Source organism: Balaenoptera physalus (genome assembly GCF_965194825.1).
Source record: "Balaenoptera physalus genome assembly, chromosome: 12".
Classification (NCBI taxonomy): Eukaryota; Metazoa; Chordata; class Mammalia; order Artiodactyla; family Balaenopteridae; genus Balaenoptera; species Balaenoptera physalus.
In genome coordinates this window covers 45203840-45227191 of record NC_138897.1, presented here as the reverse complement: position 1 = coordinate 45227191, position 23352 = coordinate 45203840, and the positions used below count along the sequence as shown (strand labels likewise).

The window sequence follows — 23352 nt, the reverse complement described above, 5'->3', positions numbered from 1 at the left end:
GAACTCATAAATACAGAGACTAGATTGGTGGTTGCCAGAGCTGGGGGGTGCGGGTGAGCGAAATGGGTGAAGGGGGTCAAAAGGTACACACTTGCAGTTATAAGATAAACTAGTCTTGGGGATGTGATGTACAACAAGGTGATGACAGTTTACAATACTGTACTGTATATTTCAATGTTGCTAAGAGAGTAAATCTTTAAAGTTATTCATCACAAGAAAAAAAATCTGTAACTCTTGCGATGGGTGTTAATTGCACCTGTCATTTCACAACATATGTGTGTGTGTGTGTATATATATATATGTACACACACATATATATCACATCATTATTTTGTAGACATAAAACTAATAAAATGTTATATGTCAAGTATATTGCAATAAAAATTAAACAACAAAAAACTCTATTAGAGAGACAGAGCAGAGCCCCCAGTTTGATCTCTTTTTTGCCTCACCTGATAAGGCAGAGTAGGCATGTGTTCTGCTGTGGTAATGCCTCTCTGGAGAGCTAGCTGGAGAAAGGGGATCAAAGGAACAAGAGGAAGAGACCTAGAGGAACGTGGTGTGAGAGGAGATCCTACACAAAGTTTTGATGATGCTGGAGCAAAGCAATCACTTCTATACATTTCAGACCCAGGCTCATAAATTATTTCCTGAAACAAATTATTAGCTCAATGAGAACATCTTAAAGGTAAAAAGTATATACTTCTAGAGCATTTAATGCAATGAACCTAACAGTTCTGAAAGTTCTTAGAAAGTAAAGAAGCACAACAGGATATAAACAAATATTTCATATGAACAGCAAATCATCCAAACTGGTGTGGAAAGAACAAAGGAACAGCTTTGATTCCTTTTAGGAGGTACTAGGAGCGCGCATTAAATTCTAAGTAACTCACATCTGTGCACATGTCTGGCCAGTCTTCTCTAGCCAATCAGACCACTGAGTACAGAAGGATGAGTTCTCCAATAACTTTTCTGACTTCTTATCATGTCTTATGTTTACACAGGCGGAGGGGCAATTTCCAGACTTTTTGATTATTGGACCCTTTTGAGATGTGCTACTGAACACTGCTTATATCAAGTTTGCTTTAGATCATAGTGTCAGTCAATTCCAGGTACCCAATTTGTGTGGAAGTTGAGTGTACCAGTACGGTCTGAATTTATTTCCCATTTCTGCCACTAGCTGAGTGACCTTGAGTGTCAAACTCTGTGAATCCAGGTTCAAGAATAATCTCTTAAGATTGAGTCTACAAAACACTGGAGGTGGGAGGAGGTGGAAGCCTGGGAGGAAGAGAGATTAGATAATCAGGGTAATTATTTTGGTTTTAGGGCATAGCATCTTCAAGAACTATATGTGAGAAGCAAGCTTCAAGCTTGCAGGTAATTGTAAGCAGTGTTTTTATATTGTTAAATATACAATAGTTGCCATTTTAATGAAACAGGTTTTTCATTTTCTTGATCTAAGAACTAAAATATGCATTCTGATCTTTTTTCTCTCTTCACCATCTAGTTCTCAATTTCAGAGATGAGTAACGTAAAGAACTCTCTGACTCCTTGGGCTAAACATTTATTTTCCTGCTCAGTAAGTTATTTGCAGTTTAGGGCTTTCTCCTAATGCCTCCAAGTATGGCACATTCTCTGTGCTTTCCGAGAGAAAAAGTGTGTACGCAGAATGCCTTTCTCCCATCCCTGGGACCCTAGCCCAGGAAGCCTATAGTTATCAGTGTTCTGACAAAGTTCTTGCTCCCTCTGTCATCCCCAAAGGCCAGCATCCAATGTGAGATTTTGGTCACTAGTGCCATCTAGTGGTAGAGACAAGGAAACTACTGTCTGTAAGTCTTTCTTAAGCCAGATTCCATGAGATCCGAGCCGAGATGGGCTGGTAGCATTGTTCACCTTTAAGTTAGGCTGGAGAGTTTCAATAGTAGTGATTATAACATTTATTACAGTATTGATTTCACTCAAGAAAGAAATTTTGGTAATACTTTATACTGGTATTTTAAAAATTATTTGAAATTCATAAAAATAGAAAAAAAAACAGTGAAATAAAATATTTAATACAATTCAAACAATAACATAAACATGCAAAATGTCAAGTAAACCAAGTTCGTAAAAAAACATTAAACCTGCATTGTCATTTTCATATAAATCACTGTGGCCCCAGCTGTGCTGCCTCCTTGCTGTAGACCTTACCACCTGGCAGCCTGCATGGTGGGGCTTCCTTCTGAGTGAGGCTTTCAGGGCACCACTTTCAGGTGGCTCCTACACCCTGGCCAGTAACTCAGAGTTGCTGCCATTTTAATTTCTCTCCTGCCCAGTGCGGGAAGAGACTGCTCTTCTGCGGGGAGTAATCTGCCCACTTCAGAGGGCTTCTCTTGCCAGATTCAGGCTCAGTCTCTATTTTGAGGGGATGAAAAAGAAGGGGGAGGAAGAAGACTGGCAGAAAGCAAATGGAAGTCGGGGTGTAAGGATTAGAGAGAGGATCTGGGAGAAAGTCAAGAAGGGAGAGTAACACTGCTGACCAGTGTTTGAAATAACAGTGGCATCAACATGGTACTGCAATCTCCCTGTACCCCAGTGATGATTCTGTCACATAACTCCCAACTTTTGATTTTTTCCCCTCCTCCTGAGGAGGCTATTTACAATAGTCTCTTTAAGCTATGCTAGGAAGAGTCCACCACAAGCTGTGTTACTGCTTCATCAGCTGGACCGTAGAGCCACTCTGACGTTTTAGGAGTCGTCAGCTTGATTCCCAGAGAGCCTTCCTGAGCATTGCCTGAGCCTTGAGGGAAGGGTTAAGGGCCGTCCACAGCCTCCTGCTCACCTGCTGTACTTCTGAGAATCCTGTGGCCCACTGTCCCCTCGCTTTCAGAGGCCACTTCACCAGGGAAGGGGACTGGTGGGGAGATGCAGGATCAGGTTGGCGAAGAGGCCAGGGGCCAGAGCATGGAAATTAATGTTTCTGTAGGTGCTTATCCACAGTGGACAGGCTCTCCATGAGTCCATTTGCAACAACAGCAGAGGAAGGGTTGCCCAGAATGCCCATCGATGAGGAGCACTAAAATCTAACCGGAAACGTGAGGCAGTGAGGACACCTGCATCTACTGAAACTCTTCTCAGGGAGGATGTCCCATGCAATGGAGGAAAACCGGGATGGGTTGTGGAGGGATGGGGTGAGATCCTCAGGAGAAGTCTCAAGTATATTCTCAAACTCTTTCCTAAGGAGAGGGGGAAGGCCTGGTTAACTGGAACCTCTGGTCTTGGTGGGTCAGGTATAAAAGTTTGGGGACAGAGCTGAGTTGCCTAAGACGCAGAGGAGAGGTCCTTTCTAAGTCCTTTCTCCACGCAGCCATCAGTCTCCCTCTAAAAATGCATGATAAAAAAGAATATAAATACTGGCCTGTCTGGGGCACCGCATGTCTCGGTGAAACTCTGTATAAGGCAGACATCAGCCAAGACAACCTTCCGAACAGCAATGCCCCCAGGCGTAACTAGTCCTTAGGATCTTACAGACGGGGACATTAGTGGGGGAAGCCTTTGCACCTGCGGCCGCCTTGCTCCAGAGATGGTGGCTGTGGCGGCCTCACTCTCGGGACTCAACTAAGAACTGCTTATGGAAAAGAAGCTGGGTGACCTTGGGTAAGTTCTACACTCTTTCCCACCTTTGTGTTTTACCTAATTCACTCATTCATTCAACATTTATTCATGTCTGTTGTGGAATAAATACTGTGCTGGGCACTAGAAACAGAAAGGAATGAGGCAAGGTGCAGAGATGACTGTGGCAGACACATGGGTTGCATATTCAAATCCACCTTCTTCTACTTCCTCCTTGACAGAACCCTCATTTTGTTTGAGATGGTAATGTGCCCGGCTGAATACTTGTCTTCAGAATCTCCTCTGTAACTAGTGCTGGACATTAAAATGTAAACCCAAGTCCAATGACGGGGTTTCTAGGAAACTATCACTTCCCGATTAAAACGTGACAGGTGTAGCTGGCAACATCCCTTACCTTTTCCCTGCCTTGAGCTTGGAGGTGACAGGTGGGGCCTTAGTGGTCGTTTGGCCACCATAAAGGAAAAGACCAAAAGAATTACAGAGATAATGGCTGAACACTGTCAGGGCCAATGAACAATTTACAACTGCTTACCTCAGATCTTGCTATGTAAGAAAAGTTAACTACCATTTGTTTAAGCTATTTTTAGTTTAATATTATACCTCTTTGAGCCAAACGTATTCCTACTTGATCCAGAGACAAATGTGTAACAGAGGAGTGTTGTGGATCTGTAGAGGCAGAGATAACTAGGAAGGAACAGTCAGAAGGCAGGGCAAGAATCAGGGAGGGTGGAGCTACAGAATCCAAGGGAGGAGATAGCTAGGCATAGGAGGGTGGTTAACAGCAAGAAATGCAGGAAAGATGTCAAGCCAGAAGATGGCTTTAACAATGAAGAGGCCCCTGGTGATTTTTGACACAGCGGTGTCCATGGAATGGTGGTGGAGAAACAGAGGATGCAAAAGGGTGAAGTGACTGGGAAGTGAAGGAAGGGGACAGTAATTTACACCAGGGGTCTCTGCCCTGCCACCTGGTTTTGTAAATAATGTTTAATCGGAACCCAGTCACACCCATGCATTTTAGTACTATCCATGGTTGCTTTTGGTGCTACAATGGCCGATGAGTAGTTGAGATACAGACTGTACAGCCCACAGAGCCAAAAATATTTACTATGCGGTCCTTTAAAGAAATCATCTGCTGACCCCTGATTTAGACCATTTTTCTACGTGCTTGGCTGTGCAAAGCAACAAACGGCCAAGCAGCCAGAGGGAGACATAAGGTTGAAAGTTTTGTTTTTGTCTTTAATTTTAAAGAGATGGGGAAGACCCTCTAGGGCAGTTGCCGGTGCAGAGGGAGGAAGTGAGGCACTGGAGAGAGGGGGCTTACCTGTCACAGAAGAGCTACTGGGGCAGAGTGAGAGCACAGGGTGAGGGGCTCCACAGTGAAAGGATGCTGTAGGCTGCTCTCTCCCACCAGGGGTGCTTAGAATAAATTCATAGCAGGGGCATGTGAGGGACACATTTGCAGGAAGGTTCAGAACCCACTCTCTTCTCTGCAGACTGTAGAAAAAGTGAGGCTAAAAAGAGAGGGGATATTCTGCCAAATTGTTTGGTCTCTTGGGCCATAGTTTCACCACCAGTAAATTGAATTTTTATCTGGGGATTGAAAAGTCTAACCAATCAAGAATTGTACAGCACTCCGCAACTATGAAATGTCACTGAAATGTTTAATAACAGAACGCTCCTGACCCCAGGATGCTGTGAGGATTAAGAGGCAGATGCTTTCATAGTGATGAAAAGCTTTGCGTAGACATTACGTCTTACTAACTACCATCATTACAAAAGGCAGGTAGCAGGCACAGTGAACATGAATCATGTAAGGGCACAAAACCAGGCAGTTTGAAACTGCCTTTTATTAAAATAAAAAGAGGTTGTTCATTTTTTTCTCTAACCTTAGGAGACTGCAGCAGGTATATAGTCATTTAGATTTTAGTTTCAACCTTTTCTTCTGCATTTGCAACAAAGAATCACGAAATATTGGAAGTGGATGAGTCCTTCAATAACACTAATGTCAAGGGCTCCAATCAAGATGGCAGAGTAGAAGGATGTGGAACTCACCTCCTCCCACAAATACATCAAAAATGCATCTACAAATGGAACAATTCTCACAGAACACCTACTGAACACTAACAGAAGACCTCAAACCCCTTAAAGGACATGAAAGATCCCCATGTAACCGGGTAGAACGAAAGAAAGAAAAAAAGAAAAGACAAAAGGAAGCAGGATGGGACCTGTGCCGGGGGGCAGTGGGGAGAGAGGATAATGAGGAAAGGTTCCTGCACCCTGGGAAGCCACTTCACCAGTGGGGAGATCAGCTGGGACAGAGGGGAGCTTCAGAGGCTCAGAGGAGAACGCAACAACCAGCTTGTAGCAGGCAGAACTGAGAGAGACTTGCACAGACAGTCCGCGCCACTGCCCTTTATGCCCCAGCCTGGGACACATCTGCTGGTATGGGTGGGGCTGGGTGCTGGAACTCAGGGTTTAGAGAACAGACCTGGGGAAAGGACTGTTGTTGGCTGCGTGGAGACAGCCTGAAGGGGGTGGAGTGTGGCATAGCTGGAACGGGGGTGTTCGTGGAAAAAGCCTGGGCCTTCCACAGAAGTGAAGCGCCATTGTTAAGTGGTGCATGAAGGGAGGGGCGGGGCTGCCATTACAGCCTCCTTCTCCATGTGCCGGCCCCGCCTCCGCGGGCTCTGTGAGAGCATGCCCTAGCTGCTGCCTGGGGGCTCCTGCATCCGAGGGCTCTCGCGTCCCAGCTGCCGCCTCGGGGGCACTGGGAGCAGATGCCAGCGGGTTGCCCACTCACAGAGGTGGGGCTGAAACAATAGCTGAGCCCCAGGGGCCATGCAACTTAGGAAGTAGGGTTGAAATCTCACCCTGAGGTTGTGCGAGCCACAGATTTACACCTCCGCCACTGGCTCTGTAAATTTAGTGCCTGCAGGACATCCGAGTAGACAGCAGGTGTGCCTACAGCTGGGATGGCTCTGGCTTAGCAGCTGTGGGCTTTGTGGGCACGTGCATGGGGGGGCTGGGCTGGGCCAGGGTCTGAGCTGCCTCCATAGCTCCCACAGCGGGTCCAAATGTGTGACTAATGAGGTCCTGGGACCTGACTTTGGTGGATCTGCACTGGTGGCCTTGTGAAAACAATGTCTGAGGGACACCAAGGTTGAGATGGGATTCCCAGGGTTGAGACAGCATTCCCAAGGTTGAGACGGGCCAAAGGCAGTGCCAACAGCAGTGTACTTTGTGAGCCCGCACAACAGGTGACAGGTGATACAACAAAGCACACTCACTGGCGAACAGCTCTGGCAGAGGAATAATTAGTGGCTCCTCTCCCAATGGGAGCGCTCCAATCCCATCTATCTCACGCTGCAGCTCATAAATGCAGCTCAGAAACGGATCTGGGGGCTTCTACTCCAACAACTAGGGAACAGACCCAGCCCCTGACAGGGCAGTGACAACCACAGGGCAAAGAGGAGGCCCCACTCAATATCCAGTGCAGGCTCTGGTCACCATAACACCAGTCACTCCTCCTATCAAGGGGATAATGGCCAGCACATACTGAGGAAAGAGGCGGCAGACAACCACACTAAGAACAGCCCTCGCACCAAAAAATATTATGCCCACACAGGCTATACAGGGATACTCCCACATAAAAATAGCCCTCCAAGACCACAGTAGATAATTGTTTCTCCTAATAAACTCATATAGCAAGAGAAATATAAGTAAAATGAAGCAGAAGAACCACTCCCAATTAAAAGATCAAGAGAATTCCCCTGAAAGAACAAACAATGAAACAGACCTCTTCAGTCTAATAGACACTGAGTTCAAAAAGGAGATAATAAAAATACTGAAGGAATTAAGAAGGACTATTGATAGAAATGCAGATTACTATAAAAAGGAACTACTGTAGAAACTATAAGGAGGAGCCAAGAAAAATTAGAAAATTCATTCGCCAAGATGAAAGCTGAGCTAAAGGTAATGAATAGCAGAATGAATAATGTGGAAGAATGAGTAAGTGATTTGGAAGATAGAATAATGGAAATCACCCAATTAGAACAGCAGACAGAAAACTAAATGAAAAAAAATGAAAGCAATATAAGACACCTATGGGATAATATAAAGCATGCCAATCTACAAATAATAGGGATCCCAGAGGATAAGAAAGAGAAAAGGGGATTGAAAATGTATTTGAAGAATTATGGCTGAAAACTTCCCAAGCCTAAAGAAGGAAACAGATATCCAGGTAAAGGAAGCACAGACGGTCCCACAAAAGGTAAACGCAAACAGACCTACACCAAGACATATTATAATAAAAATGACAAAAGTTAAAGATAGAGAGGATTCTAAAGGCAGCAAGAGGAAAACAAAAAGTTAATTTCAAGGGAACTCCCATAAGGCTATCAGCTGATTTCTCTACAGAAAGGTTGCAGGCCAGAAGGGAGTAGCAAGATATATTCAAAGTCCTGAACAGGAAAAAACTGCAACCTAGGATGCTCTACCCAGCAAGATTATCATTTAGAATAGAAGGAGAGATAAAGACAAGCAAAAGTAAAAGAATACAGCAATGCTAAACCTACCCTAAAAGAAATATTGAAAGGTCTTCTCTAAATAGAAAATAAGTAAGAATCTACAGGAAAGAGTAAATCACTTAAATAACCCAGTACACTGATTAAAACAAAAAATCAAAAAACTTCTGTGAAAGTGATAACCACAATGAACAGCAAAAGAATTAAAATGAAGATGTAAAAGAGGATCAAAATCATAAAATGTGGGGGAGAAGAGTAATAAAATGTAGATTTTTTTTTTTTCCTAGAATGTGTTTGAGCCTATATGACTACCAGTCTAAGGCAGGTAGAGGGACCTCCCTGGTGGTGCAGTGGTTAAGAATCCACCTGCCAATGCAGGGGACATGGTTTTGATCCCTGGTCCAGGAAGATCCCACATACCATAGAGCAACTAAGTCCACTTGCCACAACTACTGAGCCTGCACTCTAGAGCCCATGAGCCACAACTACTGAGCCTGCGAGCCACAACTACTGAGCCCACACGCCTAGAGCTCGTGCTCCACAAGAGAAACCACTGCAATGAGAAGCCTGCGCACCTCGATGAAGAGTACCCCCCCTCGCCACAACTAGAGAAAGCCCGTGTGCAGCAACGAAGACCCAACGCAGCCAAAATAAATGAATAAATAATTAATTTAAATAGATTAAAAAAAATAAGGCAAGTAGATATAGGAAGTGGTTAACATACTTGAAAACAGGGTAATCACAAAGCAAAAACATGCAATGGATTAAAAAAAAACAAAAAAAAAGAGAACATGAGTATAATACAAAAGAAATTCATGAAACCACACACAAAAGGAAAAACAAAAAGAAACAGACAAAGAAGAAATATAAAAGCAAAGGGAAAATAAAGTTTAAAATGGCAATAAATACGTATCTATCAATAATTACCTTAAATGTCAATAGACTAAATGCTCCAGTCAAAAGACACAGAGTGGTATATTGGATTAAAAAAAACAAGAGCCTACATTATTCTGCCTACAAGAGACCCACTTTAGGACAAAGGACACACAAAAATTGAAGTGAGGGGGTAGAAAAAGATATTTCACGCAAACAAATGACAAGAAAGCAGGGTTGCACTACTCACATCAGACAAAATAGACTTTAGAACAAAGGCTATAAGGAAAGATAAAGTAGGACAGTATATAATTATAAAAGGATCAATACAAGGAGAGGATATTATACTTGTCAACATATATACACCCAATATAGGAACACCCAAATACATAAAAAATTACTAACAGACATAAAGCGAGAAATTGATGGGAATACACTCACATCAATGGACAGACCTTTGAGACAGAAAATCAACAAGGTAACAGAGATCTTAAATGATACAATAGCACAGTTAGACTTAATTGATATTTTCAGGACATTATATCCAAAAAAAAAGCAGAATACACATTCTTTTCAAGTGCACAAGGAACATTCTCTAGGATTGACCACACACTAAGGCACAAAACAAACCTCAACAAATTTAAGAGTATAGAAACTATTTCAAGCATCTTTTCTGACCACAACAGCATGAAACTAGAAATCAACACAGAAAAAGAAATGAGAAAAAAAAAACAATTACATGGAGACTAAACAACATGCTATTTAAAAACCAATGGGTCAATGATTAATTTAAAGAAGAAATTAAAAAATACCTTGAGGCAAATGACAATGAAAACACAACTATACAAAATCTATGGGACGCAGCAAAAGCAGTTCTTAGAGTGAATTTCATAGCAACACAGGCCTTTAAGAAACAAGAAAAGTCTCAAATAAACAACCTAACCCACACCTAAAAGAATTAGAAAAAGAAGAACAAAACAAAACCTAAAGTCAGCAGAAGGAAGGAGCTAATAAAGTTCAGAGAGGAAATAAATAGAGATTAAAAAACAATAGAAAAAAAACTCAGTAAAAACCAAGAGCTGGTTCTCCGAAAGGGCAAACAAAATTGACATATCTCTGGCCAGGCTCACCAAGAAGAAAAGAGAGAAGACTCAAATAAACAAAATAAGAAATGAAGGAGGAGAAATCACAATTGATACCTCAGAAATACAAAAAACTATAAGCGAACAATTATATATCTATTATATGAACAATTATACGTCAACAAATTCGACAACCTAGAAGAAATGGACAACTGTCTAGAAACATACAGCCCACCAAAACTGAATCAAGAAGAAATAGATAACTTGAACAGACCGATGATTAGAAGTGAAATAGAATCTGTAATAAAAAAAAAAAAAAAAACCTCCCTACAAAAGTCCAGGGCCAGATGGCTTCACAGGCAAATTCTACCAAACATACAAGGAAGAACTTATACTGATCCTTCTCAAATTCTTCCAAAAGATTGAAGAGGCAGGAACACTCCAGAAGACATTCTAGGAAGTCACCATGACCCTGATATCAAAACCAGACAAAGACACTACAAAAAAAGAAAATTACAGGCCAATATCTTTGATGACTATAGATGCAAAAATTATCAACAAAATATTAGCAAACCCAATCCAACAACACATAAAAAAGATCATACACCACAACCAAGTTGGATCCATTCCAGGGTCGCAAGGATGGTTCCAGCAAACACAAATCAATCAGTGTGATTTGCATGTGTTGAACCACATGATACACCACATAACAAAAGACAAAAACCACATGATCATCTCAATAGATGAAGAAAAAGCATTTGATAAAATTCAACATCCATTTATGATAAAAACTCTTACCAAAGTGGGTAGAGAACATATTTCAACATAATACAGTAAGTCCCCGACATACAAACCTTCAAGTTGCGAACTTTCAAAGATGCAAACATGCATTTGCATGTCCAATCACATAAATTAGTTGTATTTGAGGAGGCACTGTTAGTTTTTGAGGCAAGGGACCCGAACACAGAATGGTACACGAAGGCTGCAGCAGCCATTCAGAATGCAATCCAGTGCTACTGGGCCATCTATGACGAGAAAAAAAGAGGTACTATCCAGACATCACTGGATCATTTTTTCAAGAAGGTGGATAGAATTGAATCCAGCAAAAAGCCAGAACCTATGCCATCAACATCAGGTGTGAGTGAATTTGCAGCTTGCCCTCATCTCCTATTGCTGATGATCCTTCAGCTCTACCATCTCCCACCTCCTTTTCCTCCTCCAGTCAGTAACTCTTCTTGCCTGTTCACTCGATGCCAGCCCCGTATGCCAGCTGTTGTACTGTACTACTTTACTTTTCAAGGTACTGTAACATTAAAAATGTTTTCTTTATTTTTTGTGTTTGTTTTTTATGTATGTATTATTTGTGTGAAAAGTATTATAAACCTGTTATAGTACAGTACTATATAGCTGATTGTGTTAGTTGGGTACCTAGGCTAACTTTGTTGAACTTATGAACAAATTGGACTTATGAATTCGCTCTTGGAATGGAACTCGTTCATATGTAGGGGACTTACTGTAAAAGCTATTTATGACAAACCCACGGCCAATATAATACTCAATGGTGAAAAGCCGAAAGCTTTCCTGCTAAATTCTGGAATAAGACAAGGATGCTGACTCTCACCACTTCTCTTCAACATAGTATTGGAAGTCCTAGCCACAGCAATCAGACAAGAAAAAGAAATAAAAGGTATTCAGATTGGTAGGGAAGAGGTAAAAGTGTCATTCTATGCAGATGGCACGATACTATATATAGAAAACCCTAAAGAATCCATATAAAAACTACTGGAACTGATAAACGAATTCAGCAAGGTAGCAGGATACAAGATTAACATACAGGAATCAGCTGCATTTCTTTACACTAACAATGAAATATCAGAAAGGGAATGTAAACAGTCCCTTTTAAAATTGCATCCAAAAAAAAAAAAAAAAGGAATAAACCTCACCAAGGAGGTGAAAAACTTATATGCTTAAAACTACAAAACACTAGTAAAGGAAATTGAAGATGATTCAAAGAAATGGAAAGATATCCCATGCTCTTCGATTAGAAGAATTAATATTGTTAAAATGGCCATACCACCCAAAGCAATCTACAGATTCAATGTGATCCCCATCAAATTACCCATGACATTTTTCACAGAACTGGAACAAATAATCCTAAAATTTATATAGAACCGTAAAAGACCCATAATTGCCAAAGCAATCCTAAGGAAAAAGAACAAAGCAGGAGGCATAACCCTCCCAGACTTCAGACAATAGTACAAAGCTATAGCAATCAAAACAGCATGGGACTGGCACAAAAACAGACATATGGATCAATGGAACAGAATAGAGAGCCCAGAGATAAACCCACACACCTATAGACAATTAATCTTCAACAAAAGAGGCAAGAATATATAATGGGGTAAAGACAGTCTCTTCAGCAAGTGGTGTTGGAAAAGTGGGACAGCCAGCCACATGTAAATCAATGATTTTAGAACATACCCTCACACCATACATAAAAATAAACTCAAAATGGCTTAAAGACTTAAAAATATAAGACATGACACCACAAAACTCCTAGAAGAGAATATAGGCAAAACATTCTCTGACATAAATCGTACCAATGTTTCCTTAGGCCAGTCTCCCAAAACAATAGAAATAAAAGCAAAAATAAATAAATGGAACCTAATCAAACTTAAAAGCTTTTGCACAGCAAAGGAAACCATAAATAGAATGAAAAGGCAACCTATGGACTGGGAGAAAATATTTGCAAATAATGTGACTGACAGGCCTTAATTTCCAAAATATACAAACAGCTCATACAACTCAAAAACAAAAAAACAGACAACCCAATCGAAAAACGGCCAGAAGACCTAAATAGACATTTCTCCAAAGAAGACATACAGATGGCCAATAGGCACATGAAAAGCTGCTCAACATCACTAATTATTAGAGAAATGCAAATCAAAACTACAATGAGGTACCACTTCACACTGGTCAGAATGGCCATCATCAAAAAGTCTCCAGGGCTTCCCTGGTGGTGCAGTGGTTAAGAATCCGCCTGCCAATGCAGGGGATGGGGGTTCAAGCCCTGTTCTGGGAAGATCCCACATGCTGCGGAGCAACTAAGCCCGTGCACCACAACTACTGAGCCTGTGCTCTAGAGCCCGTGAGCCACAACTACTGAGCCTGCGTGCCACAACTACTGAAGCCCACGCGCCTAGAGCCCGTGCTCCACAAGACAAACCATCTCAATGAGAAGCCCGCGCACCGCAACGAAGAGTAGCCCCCACTCGCCACAACTAGAGAAAGCCAGCGTGCAGCAACAAAGACCCAATGCAGCCAAAAATTAAAAAAAAAAAAAAAGTCTACAAATAATAAATGTTGGAGAGGGGGTGGAGAAAAGAGAACCCTTTTACACTGCTGGTGGGAATGTAAATTGGTGCAGCCATTATGGAAAACAGTATGGAGGTTCCTCAAAAAATTAAAAATTGAGTTGCCACATGATCCAGCAATCCCACTTCTGGGCATATACCCAGAAAAAAATATAATTCAAAAAATACATGCACCCGTATGTTTATAGCAGCACTATTTACAATAGCCAAGACATGGAAACAACCTAAATGTCCATTGACAGATGAATGGATAAAGAAGATGTGGTGTGTATGCGTGTCTATATATATATATATAGAGAGAGAGAGACACACACACACACACACATACATACACACAATGGAATATTACTTGGCCATAAATAATGAAATAATGCCATTTGCAGCAATGTGGATGGACCTAGAGATTATCATATCAGTCAGAAAAAGAAAGACAAATACCATATGGTATCACTTATATGTGGAATCTAAAATATGATACAAATGAACATATCTATGAAACAGAAACAGCCTCACAGACATAGAGAACAGATTGCCAAGGGGGGAGGCAAGGTGGGAGAGAAGGACTGGGAGTTTGGGATTAGCAGATGCAAACTAGTGTATCTAGGATGGATAAACAACAAGGTCCTACTGTACAGCACAGGGAGCTATATTCAATATCCTGTTATAAACCATAATGGAAAAGAATATGAAAAAAGAATACATATGTATAACTGAGTCACTTTGCTGTAGAGCAGAAATTAACACAACATTGTAAATCAACTATACTTCAATAAAATTTAAAAAGAATAACACTAATGTCAAACCACTTATTTTATGGATGATGAACAGGGGACACAGAGAAGTTATGATATTTAGCCAAGGGCCTGAGCTGGCACAAGACTCCTACTCTAGGCTGTTTTCCTCACATCAGTGCCTCCATAGCCTTACTATTATCTTATCTCAATGGGCTTCCCAGAGGGCAGGGCAGAGGCAGTGGGCCTCTTCTTGGAAGGAAAAAATATGATCTGGCTATATAGATGCAGCTGTAGACAGCAGGTTTACAACATGATGGCTGTGCTCTGGCTGGGCCGTCTCCAAGGACACAGTTCTCAAGGGTCAGTCCCCTAGAGAAGAGACTTACCAGCTCCTTGGGACCCTCCTGCTCCTCTGGTACAGGTACTTCTGGGAGCAGGCACGAGTCAGAGGAGCCCGGCCTAGCTTGCTCCTGTGGAAATGTGCTCTTCAGTTAACCCTCGGGTGAAGAAGTGGGGTGGGTACGTTTCAGACCAAAACTTCTGCTCTCCATTGCTTAAGCGACAAAACGGCACATAGTATATTGCCTCTAGTTTGAATGTAAAAAAAAAAATCATACAAAAACATGTTCTTAAGGTTTATGGGGTTATGAGCCCCTTTCAGAATCTGAAGATCTTTCCACAGAAAAATGTACATACTTCATAAATTGACACATATTTCAAGGAGTCCATGGACCACTTTCCATTCACGGGCTCTTAGGGGGCTTCCTGGACCACTAACCATTGCCCACCCTCCACCCACAGCCAAAATTACACTAACAGTGGTTACCTCCTAAGTGGTAACATCCTAGAGGACTTTTCATTTTTAAAAATCATTTTTTGTATTTTCCAAATTTTCTATGGTCACCATTTTTTTTGTTTAGTATAATCACAAAAAGTGTTATATAAAAACATAAAAGTACCCATCCAAAACTCCTATCGTCTGTGTTCATATGTTAGCTTTCAAGCACCTCATAGCCCTTCATAAAGCTCAGACATGCCAACCGCTCAAGTGAATTTTTACGTTACTGATCCTAATACTGTTTGTACTGATACTTCAGATATGGCATATTTTACTGTACTTAGGTCTGAGATATCCAAATCTATGTATCTTATTATTGTAGGTGCTTTCACAAAACTTCCCCCAACTGAATATGTCTGAAGAAAATGTTCCATTGGCTATCTCGGTTAGTTAAAAATCTCTTTCTCTCGTGCGTGCCCTTTAATTCTTTCAGACTGCTGATGAATATTTACTCAGCTCTACAACTGTATTCTCCTCAATGTCAGTCTAAGCTAAATGGGAACCAAAAAAAGTTGTCTTGTCCAGGAGGCAGATTAGATCCCAATGACACCGGATGTAGACTCTAGCCCTGAAAAGCAGACATGGAAGGTATACTTCCAATGAATAAGCTACAATATCATAAGTAAAACTGGAACAAATGGGTGAAGTCATCTTAGAGAATTCTGGGGAATATCTGGCATAAGACACAGGAAGAATATGCCTCAGAAATTATCTCAATAAATAAGTGACATAATATGACACAGCCTTAATGGCGTTCCACCCCAGACAATGCATTCCTGTCCTCTCATTCTCCCATCCAGGTCTATGACTGGGTTTCTAAGCCAGGAGTCTCCTCTTCAACAGACAGAAACACCTCAGAATCTTATTCTTAAAAAGAGTCCCGAGGCAGTTCTCCCTAAAGGGTTGACTTAAGCCTGTTAAGGATCAGGAGGGATGTAATCAACAATGTCAACAGGCCAGGCTGGCATAGCCACAGCTGCACCAGGACTGATCAGCCAGTAAGAGTTTAACAGATAGACGTTGCTCTGGAATTCCATTTTCTCTTATGCGCTGTGAGTGAAAATGGGAGTGGGAGTTGAGTGAGCCCATGATAAACGTTGAGCTGCTGCTGAGCCGAGGTCATGGAGAGAAACCTTGATTACCAGTTACTGAGATTCCAGTGAAGCTGCTACTGGCTCAGCCCTGGGAGAGTGAGCGCTGTTGGCAGGGGCTGAACATGTCCACATACCTGTGGGCTGCTTGGCTGGCTAGGGCAAGGCTGCCACAGTGTTGCCCTCTATAGGAGGGGCAGTCTGCCAGAGCAGAAAGCGCATGCGCTTAGAGGCAGACAACTGAGTTCACATTCAGGCTCTGCCACTTGGTAGCTATGTGGCCCAGGACAAATTCTTTGACCTCTCTGACCCTCAGCTCCTTCATCTGTAACACAGAGATATCAATGCCTATCTTGCGGGATTATCTTGAGGGTTCCATGAAATAACTTATCTGATACGTGTTAGCAGAACTCACTAAATGGCAAGGTAACTTCTTGCTCCCTCGTTAAATCCACTTGCTGCTACTCAGCCACAGTGATTTTCCAAGGCAGAAATCTGACTTCTCTGCTTAAAACATTTCAGTGGCTCCCCTTTTCTCCCAAGATAAAGAACAAAATCTTGATGATCTACGAAGCCCTGCATGTCCTGGTCCTGGTCAACCTCTCTCCCTTGTTCTCCTGTGCTCTAGCCACATGGACCTTCTTTATGCTCTCGAAAAAAGTAGTCCTTCCTATCTTGAAGACTTCACACAGGCTAAAAGCCCCTTCTTCCCAGATCTCACCTATCTGGTTAACAACTTCTCATAACTTCTTTGGGAAAAACGTTTCTCAACCTCCAGACTAGGTCAGGCCTCCTGACAATGCTCCCTTTACCTCTCTTTCACAGAACTTGATCTGCTTTGTAATTATACTTGGAATGACTTATACTATGCCTTAGACAGTAAGATCAAGAGGTAAGACACTGTGCTCTTTTTTGATTATCACTGAATCTCCAGGACTCAACATCAAGCACAATGCCTGGCCCATTTTAGGGGCTTAAAACGTTTACTGAATAAATGAATGAATGGAAGTTCAGAGGAGGGTTGGAAAGCATTCACTATTAATCTGGTTAGTATTGATACTTCTCTGCAACATTTAACCACGTTCTGCCCCGCATGCTTATTAACATTTAATTCTTCCTTTCCTCGCTGGATTTTCAGCTTTGTTGTATATACAACTTCAAACGTTCCACTGCCTGCATAGGACAGGCTCAGAGGAGCTGCTCTGTGTTGGGGAGATGGCATGGAATGGAAGGGAGTGTTAAATGGCCTGAGCAGGAACAGAGAGAAAGGTGAACTCTACCTTGAAGGTGGCTGTGGCCTGAGATAAGAATAGGTTTCCTGTCCAATCTTTCCTTCTCAGGGGCATTTGAGTTGACCTCCCTCTGTTGGGAGGTGAGAATTCAACAGGGCAACACTTACTTGTTCCCATGAAGAAATCATATGACGTTCAGCAGGTGCCTTTTCTATGATGGTCACCTCTGTCACACCTGGGGATGATTCTGAAAGAGGAAATACAGAGTCTGTAGAGCTGCAGTTGGTCCATTCTCACATATTTCTACACTAGAGGTTGACTAACTCTTGAAGACTGCTCTAGGAATACCAGATCCCTCTGAGGAGCATTTGTTACCCCTGTGAGGAAAGCAATTGGTCCCTCGAAGGCACTTGGTCCCATAACCTAAGACCATGTAGTCTTCCTGGTAATAATTATGCCAGTATCCTTTCTATGCATCATAAAGTTTCCCTCAAGTTTTCAGAAGGCTCAAATCTTGGGATGCAGCAATAGTCCAATATGCCAGCTAAGAATTCTGGACTCCACCTATCCTAGTCTTGTTTTATGCATTCACTAGTTGTGTAATCTTACATGAGTGTTCACTTCCCTTTGCATTTAGTAAGACAAGAATTACAATAATACTTTCCTTGATAAGCGAAGCAGAGGAAACAGAAATGAAGGTTCTTTGGAAAAGCAAAAAGTACCATATATACAATTTTTCTTCTGCCTTCTGTTCAGTGTCTTCCTAATATGTTGGGAAGCATGGTACTATGTTAGAAAACCACTGTGAGCTTCAAGCCATTTGACCTGGGGTGAGTCCTTGCTATCCCCATGATTGGTTAGGATGGAAGACACTGTCTTGTCCCTTCAAGGGTGGTCCTATTTGGCACTGTTCCACCAAAGCCAAGATAGTGACTAATAAATGTTATTATTCAATTTTACAGCAAGGACACTGAGCCTGAGAGGTAAAGCCACAGAGCCAAGCCTCTGACTCCAAGTATGGGTCTAGGTGAGAAATGAAGAGCATGTGCAGAAGTCACTACATGGCCCTTGGCACAGCCCTTTAAAGCAGTCATCCTACGCAAATGCAGAGTCTAGCTTTAATCAGTCTTAGTAACCTACCGCTCCACCTGCAGTGGGACAGAAGAATATAGAATTCCTTGCCAACAAACCAGCTGGTTACATAGGGATGTCATCTGACTATCCTCACAGGGCAATCTAGTGTCTAGGGTTGCAAGAGGACACACAGCTAATGTAAGTGCCTGACATTAAGTTTTGCTGAGGCATCCATTTCAAATACATCCATCTTGAATAAACAAATTGCCAGCTGTATGACACAGCTACTAACTAAGTAACTAGGTAAGGAACCAGGCCACCCCCACCCATGAAGTTCCCCTTTTAGAAAGCCCTGGGTAACGGACCACTTGAGTGGTCACCCACCTTTTCCCTTCTCATGCCTTAATTCTTGCTCTTATGTTTTAAATTCACCAATAAAAAGTGAACCCGCAAAACCCTAGACACAAAGTCCTGGGACCCTAATAAAGACAAAGACCCAGCTCTGCTTGCTCACTCCCAGCTACCTGGCTGTGTGGCCCTGGGCATACCATGTATCCTCCAGGACCTGTGCGTAATAAAAAATTTTTTTTCAAAGTTCCCTGACAGTTGTTGCTGAGGTGTATCTTCAATCATAATAAAAACCACAATGGCTGGTCCAGCCACACATCAGCTCCAGTCAGGGAAATGTCTGCAGAGCTCATCCAAGTAGTACAGACCGAGGTGAGTGCCTCAGGTATTCCTAGCCAACAGCATCGCTATCAATAAGCTGAGACAGACACAAACACACCATTCTTCAGTTTATAACAGACCTACGTGGAGGGGCTACAGGCTCAGACAGAACTGCTGTGATACACTTCAGATGAGAACATTTCATTTTCAACCTTTGAACACCTCCGGGATAGGACAACTGGTCAACGTACTGACTTTAAAAACTTTCATATAACAAGTTGCTTAGGAAGTACCACCCACTGCAAAGACTCCGCTACCCAATACTTCAGCACTGATGAGGAGTAGGTGCTGGGGATGAGGAAGAGAGAGACGCACAATAAATTCCATTTGTATAATGCTCTATTTCTGGGAACTGGTATAAGTTATCTCATTTACTCTTTCAACAATCGTGTGAAGCAGGCATCATGACTTTATTAAATAATCTCACAGAACTAAATCTCTGACCACAGCCTCAGATACCAAGCCTAATGCTTTTGCTACCATGTTGCCTTAGTAGCTAATTCCAACATGAGGGGAAGTTTTCCCCTCACCACCAAGCAATTCTCAGACACCAGCTGGGTGTCCTACAATTCAACTCAATCCTGGCACTATCTACCAGGAGAAGGTATCAGATCCCACAGGTTAAGAGCTCAGTCCCACAAAACTGCCCTTACTTCAGATGCTAATTGCAGGTCCAGGGTGTTACCTGTGCTTCTGACAGACTGGCTATAAATCAGGGGTTCCTGTGATCCCCTCCCTGGGTTTGATTAGTTTGCTAGAGAAGTCAGGAAACCCCTTTACTCACCAGGTTGCTGGTTTATTATAAAGAATATTACAGATCAACAGGGAGATAAGATACATAGGGCAAGGTCCTGAACAAAGGGGCTTCTGTCCTCGTTGAGTTTGGGGCCTGGCACAGTGACAAGAGTAAGTGTCTGGCTAACCAGTCTGGAAGCTCTCTGCACCCTCTCCTTTTGGTTTTTTATGGAGGCTTCATTACATAGGCATGCTTGATTAAATAACTGTCCCGTTGGCAAATGACTCAACCTCCAGCCTCTCTCCCCTCCCTGGAAATCAGGTGCGGGAGTGAAAGTTCCAGCCCTCTAATCCTGGTTGGTTCCCTTGGGAACCAGCCCCATCTTTAGGTTACCCAAGGACATTCCAAAAGTCACCTCATTAACATAACAAAAGACACTTTCTTTTCTCCTATCACTTAGGAAATTCGAGGGGTTTTAGGAACTCTGCCTGAAACAGGGATGAAGTCTAAATATATGTTTATTATAAATCATAATACCACAGATAACCAAAAACATCATGAGGATGTTTAGAAAGCAACAGCAATAACAAGTTGTGTTTGGTTTATTAATATGCCACATGAGAAGTAGTATCTGACTAGATATAGCCATCCCTACTCTCCTGCCTTTGTGACCAATGACAAGCATTTGTGAGCTGCCTAGCTGGAATAATCTGTATGGCAGAGTATGAAATGAAATACTGAATGAAGATATGAAGGTCAGGTCTTCAGACACGGCACAGTCTGCTCTAGGTAACTATGACATGCCACAGATGAAAACTGTGGTAGCCTACTCCAAAGTTGGGTGCTATCACTTCCTTCCTTCACTCCCTGCCCACACCAGCTCCCCAATGAAAGGTGAAGTCTATTTCTCTGCCTCTGTGAAGAGACGTTAACACGGGTTAGCCTGTGACTGCCTTGACCAATAAAATACGGCGAAGAGACACCATGCAAGTTGTGGACTTCAAGAGGACTGGCAGGTTCCCGTTTCCTCTTTTTGCTCTGGACCGTCACATACTAAATCCAAGCTACTCTTCTGGACAGAGAGGCCATGCTGAGGAGCTCGGAGGGGCCAGACATGTGAGTGCAGAAGCCATCTTGGACTTCCAGCCTAGTTGAGCCATCAGATAATTCCAGCCCCATCTGCTATCTCATTGCATACACTTGAGAGACTCGAAATGAGAATAGTCCCACCTGGGCCTAGTCAACCCACAGGACTGGGAGAGACAGTAAACTGCTGTTTCAAACCACTGTTTTGTGGTGGTTTATTACCCAGGAATAAATAAGTGGAACAGACTGCCTAGTAGAAAACAGTCGCTGAGTCAATAACCTCTGAGGTACTCAATGAGGACCTGCTGTCACAAACTATGCACAGTTGATCTGGGCCTTGAAGGACGACATGGCCATTCCTGCGGATTGGCTTAATTAACACCTACTCCTGCTCCTTCCAGTGTGCTTTCCTGTATTTTAGAGACTGGCTGGCTAAAGACTACATTTCCCAGATTCCACTGCAGCTAGGCACCCTCTGGAGGCCAAGCTTTCTGCAGGGAAACCGGCTCCCATAAAACCTTGAAGGAGGGAATGAGCAGGTGAGGTAGAGGGGCACATGGGGAGACTGGCTCTTTTCACAGTCATAGTTGCAAAGGTATTTTGATCTCATGGGGTTGAGAGTTGTGTGGCAGAAGCAGCAGCAACTTCTCAATTCTGCAGCTTCCTAACCACACTAGCTGCAGGTACGCCCCACTTAGCATCCCCTTTTCAGTTTGGTTCTCAGCTTAGAATCTGTTCCGCTTAATCTTCCAATGATTTTATGGGCTAATGCCCCTTAATCAAGCCCTTTCTGCCTTAACTAGCTAGAGTGTACTTCTAGCCTTAAACTAGCTATGTATTCTATGGTCTGCCACTAAGAACCCTGATAGACACAGACAGTTTGCATCTGTAGGTTCACTTTCAGGACAAGTGAATATGTGCAGGTCAGAGGAAGTGGTCATTTATATGATTTAAAAATTGTGGCCACGGAGCCAGACAAAAAAGTGTGAGAGGTTTTGGAATCCAAGATATGACACTGAAGGTCTTTAGAGTCAGAAAAGAAAACTTAAGACTACATACGATTATTCAAAGAGAACAAGTTAACAGTTTATTACACAAATCAAAGAATTGGGTAAGGAGAATACATGAAGCTAGAGCTTGAAGGTGAGGCATCTGGAGGGCTGGGGGTGGAGTAGGGTAGACTGCAGATAGCCAACCTGAGGTTAATATCTTTAGAAGGACCAGCTTGTAGGGTTCACTTGTAGCTGGTGCCTGGCAATCTGGCCTTTGCATGTGTTCTACATTGATAAGGCTGTTTTGCCCATCTTTGGCTAAACCAATAAACATCTGCTATCCTTTTGGGAGTCTAAAATTTCCATAGTGTCATGGGCAAAGCTCATTAACAATTCCCAGGAAATAAAAATAGAATCTGGATAATAAGGTAAAGTCTAATCTTTTTTTTTTCCTTTCGCCTTGGTCTAGTTTCACTTCCTTAATAGGGTACTGCGTGCAGAGGCCTTGTACCTGGCACCTCAGACCAGAGTTCCTAGTGCAAAATGGCTGCACCTGACGTTTCAGCTTGACTCCACACCAGTTTCAGGTTTTAGGAAGTTCTAAGGGAACAGAATAGTTATCCCCTGGAAGGTTGATTCAAGTTCAGGCTATGCCTTTAGACCACCCAGTGGCTACCACAAAAACCTGTCACACACTAAATCCTGCCACCCTGCTACCCACAGAAACAGGGCCCCTGGAGCATAATCGTATAGAAACCACAGACACAATCTATTCCAGTTGCCCCGACCTAGGAAGTAAGCCTCTCCCAAATGCCAAAGAGGAATGGCTCACAGATGGGAGCAGTTTTATGAGAGAGGAGAAAAGGCTGGTGGGACATGCAGTAACCTCCCACACCCAAGTAACAGAAGTGAGAAGCTACCCACCCCTGTCCCCCCACCGGGACTTCCACCCAAAAGGTGGAGTTGATAGCCCTCATCTGAGCCCTAGAGCACGGGACAGGGAAAATCTTAAATGTTTACACAGATTCCTGGGTATGTGTATGTCATCCTACCCACATACAGGGCTAGCTGGAAGGAACAAGGTATGCTTACTGCAGGGAATAAACAGGTGAAACGTGGCTTAAGCATACTGAAGCTCGTAGAAGGAGTACAGCTTCCAAAACGGGTGGCAGTGATTCATTGTAGGCCTCACGAAAAGGGAATACAGAGGTAATAAACGGAAACAAAGCAGCTGCAACTGCCAAAAGGGTGGCCCTAGAACCTGTAACTTGGCAACTACCCCTCATACCTCAAAGGCCAGATCCATCCAATTATTCCCCAATCTACACAAAGACTGTACAAAATCTACAAAATTAGACAAAGACTGAAAATTGGGC

General features: G+C 42.7%; 1 protein-coding gene and 1 pseudogene across 3 annotated transcripts in view; both read right to left on the bottom strand.

The window, feature by feature from the left end:
- Positions 1-23352, bottom strand: part of LOC309639174 (large ribosomal subunit protein uL4 pseudogene) — a 470274-nt pseudogene that overhangs the window by 235865 nt on the left and 211057 nt on the right. The window lies entirely within an intron of this gene.
- The window catches only part of TPGS2 (tubulin polyglutamylase complex subunit 2), a 66932-nt gene that overhangs the window by 32605 nt on the left and 10975 nt on the right, over positions 1-23352 (bottom strand). Inside the window, exons 2-3 of one of the 2 annotated variants that reach the window (XM_082416220.1) lie at positions 17527-17606; positions 453-509 (exon numbers count right to left, since the gene is read on the bottom strand). In XM_082416220.1, coding sequence (XP_082272346.1) covers positions 453-509; positions 17527-17606 — 137 coding nt within the window. The remainder of the gene's footprint in view (positions 1-452; positions 510-17526; positions 17607-23352) is intronic. The other variant, XM_082416221.1, reaches the window with a different exon arrangement.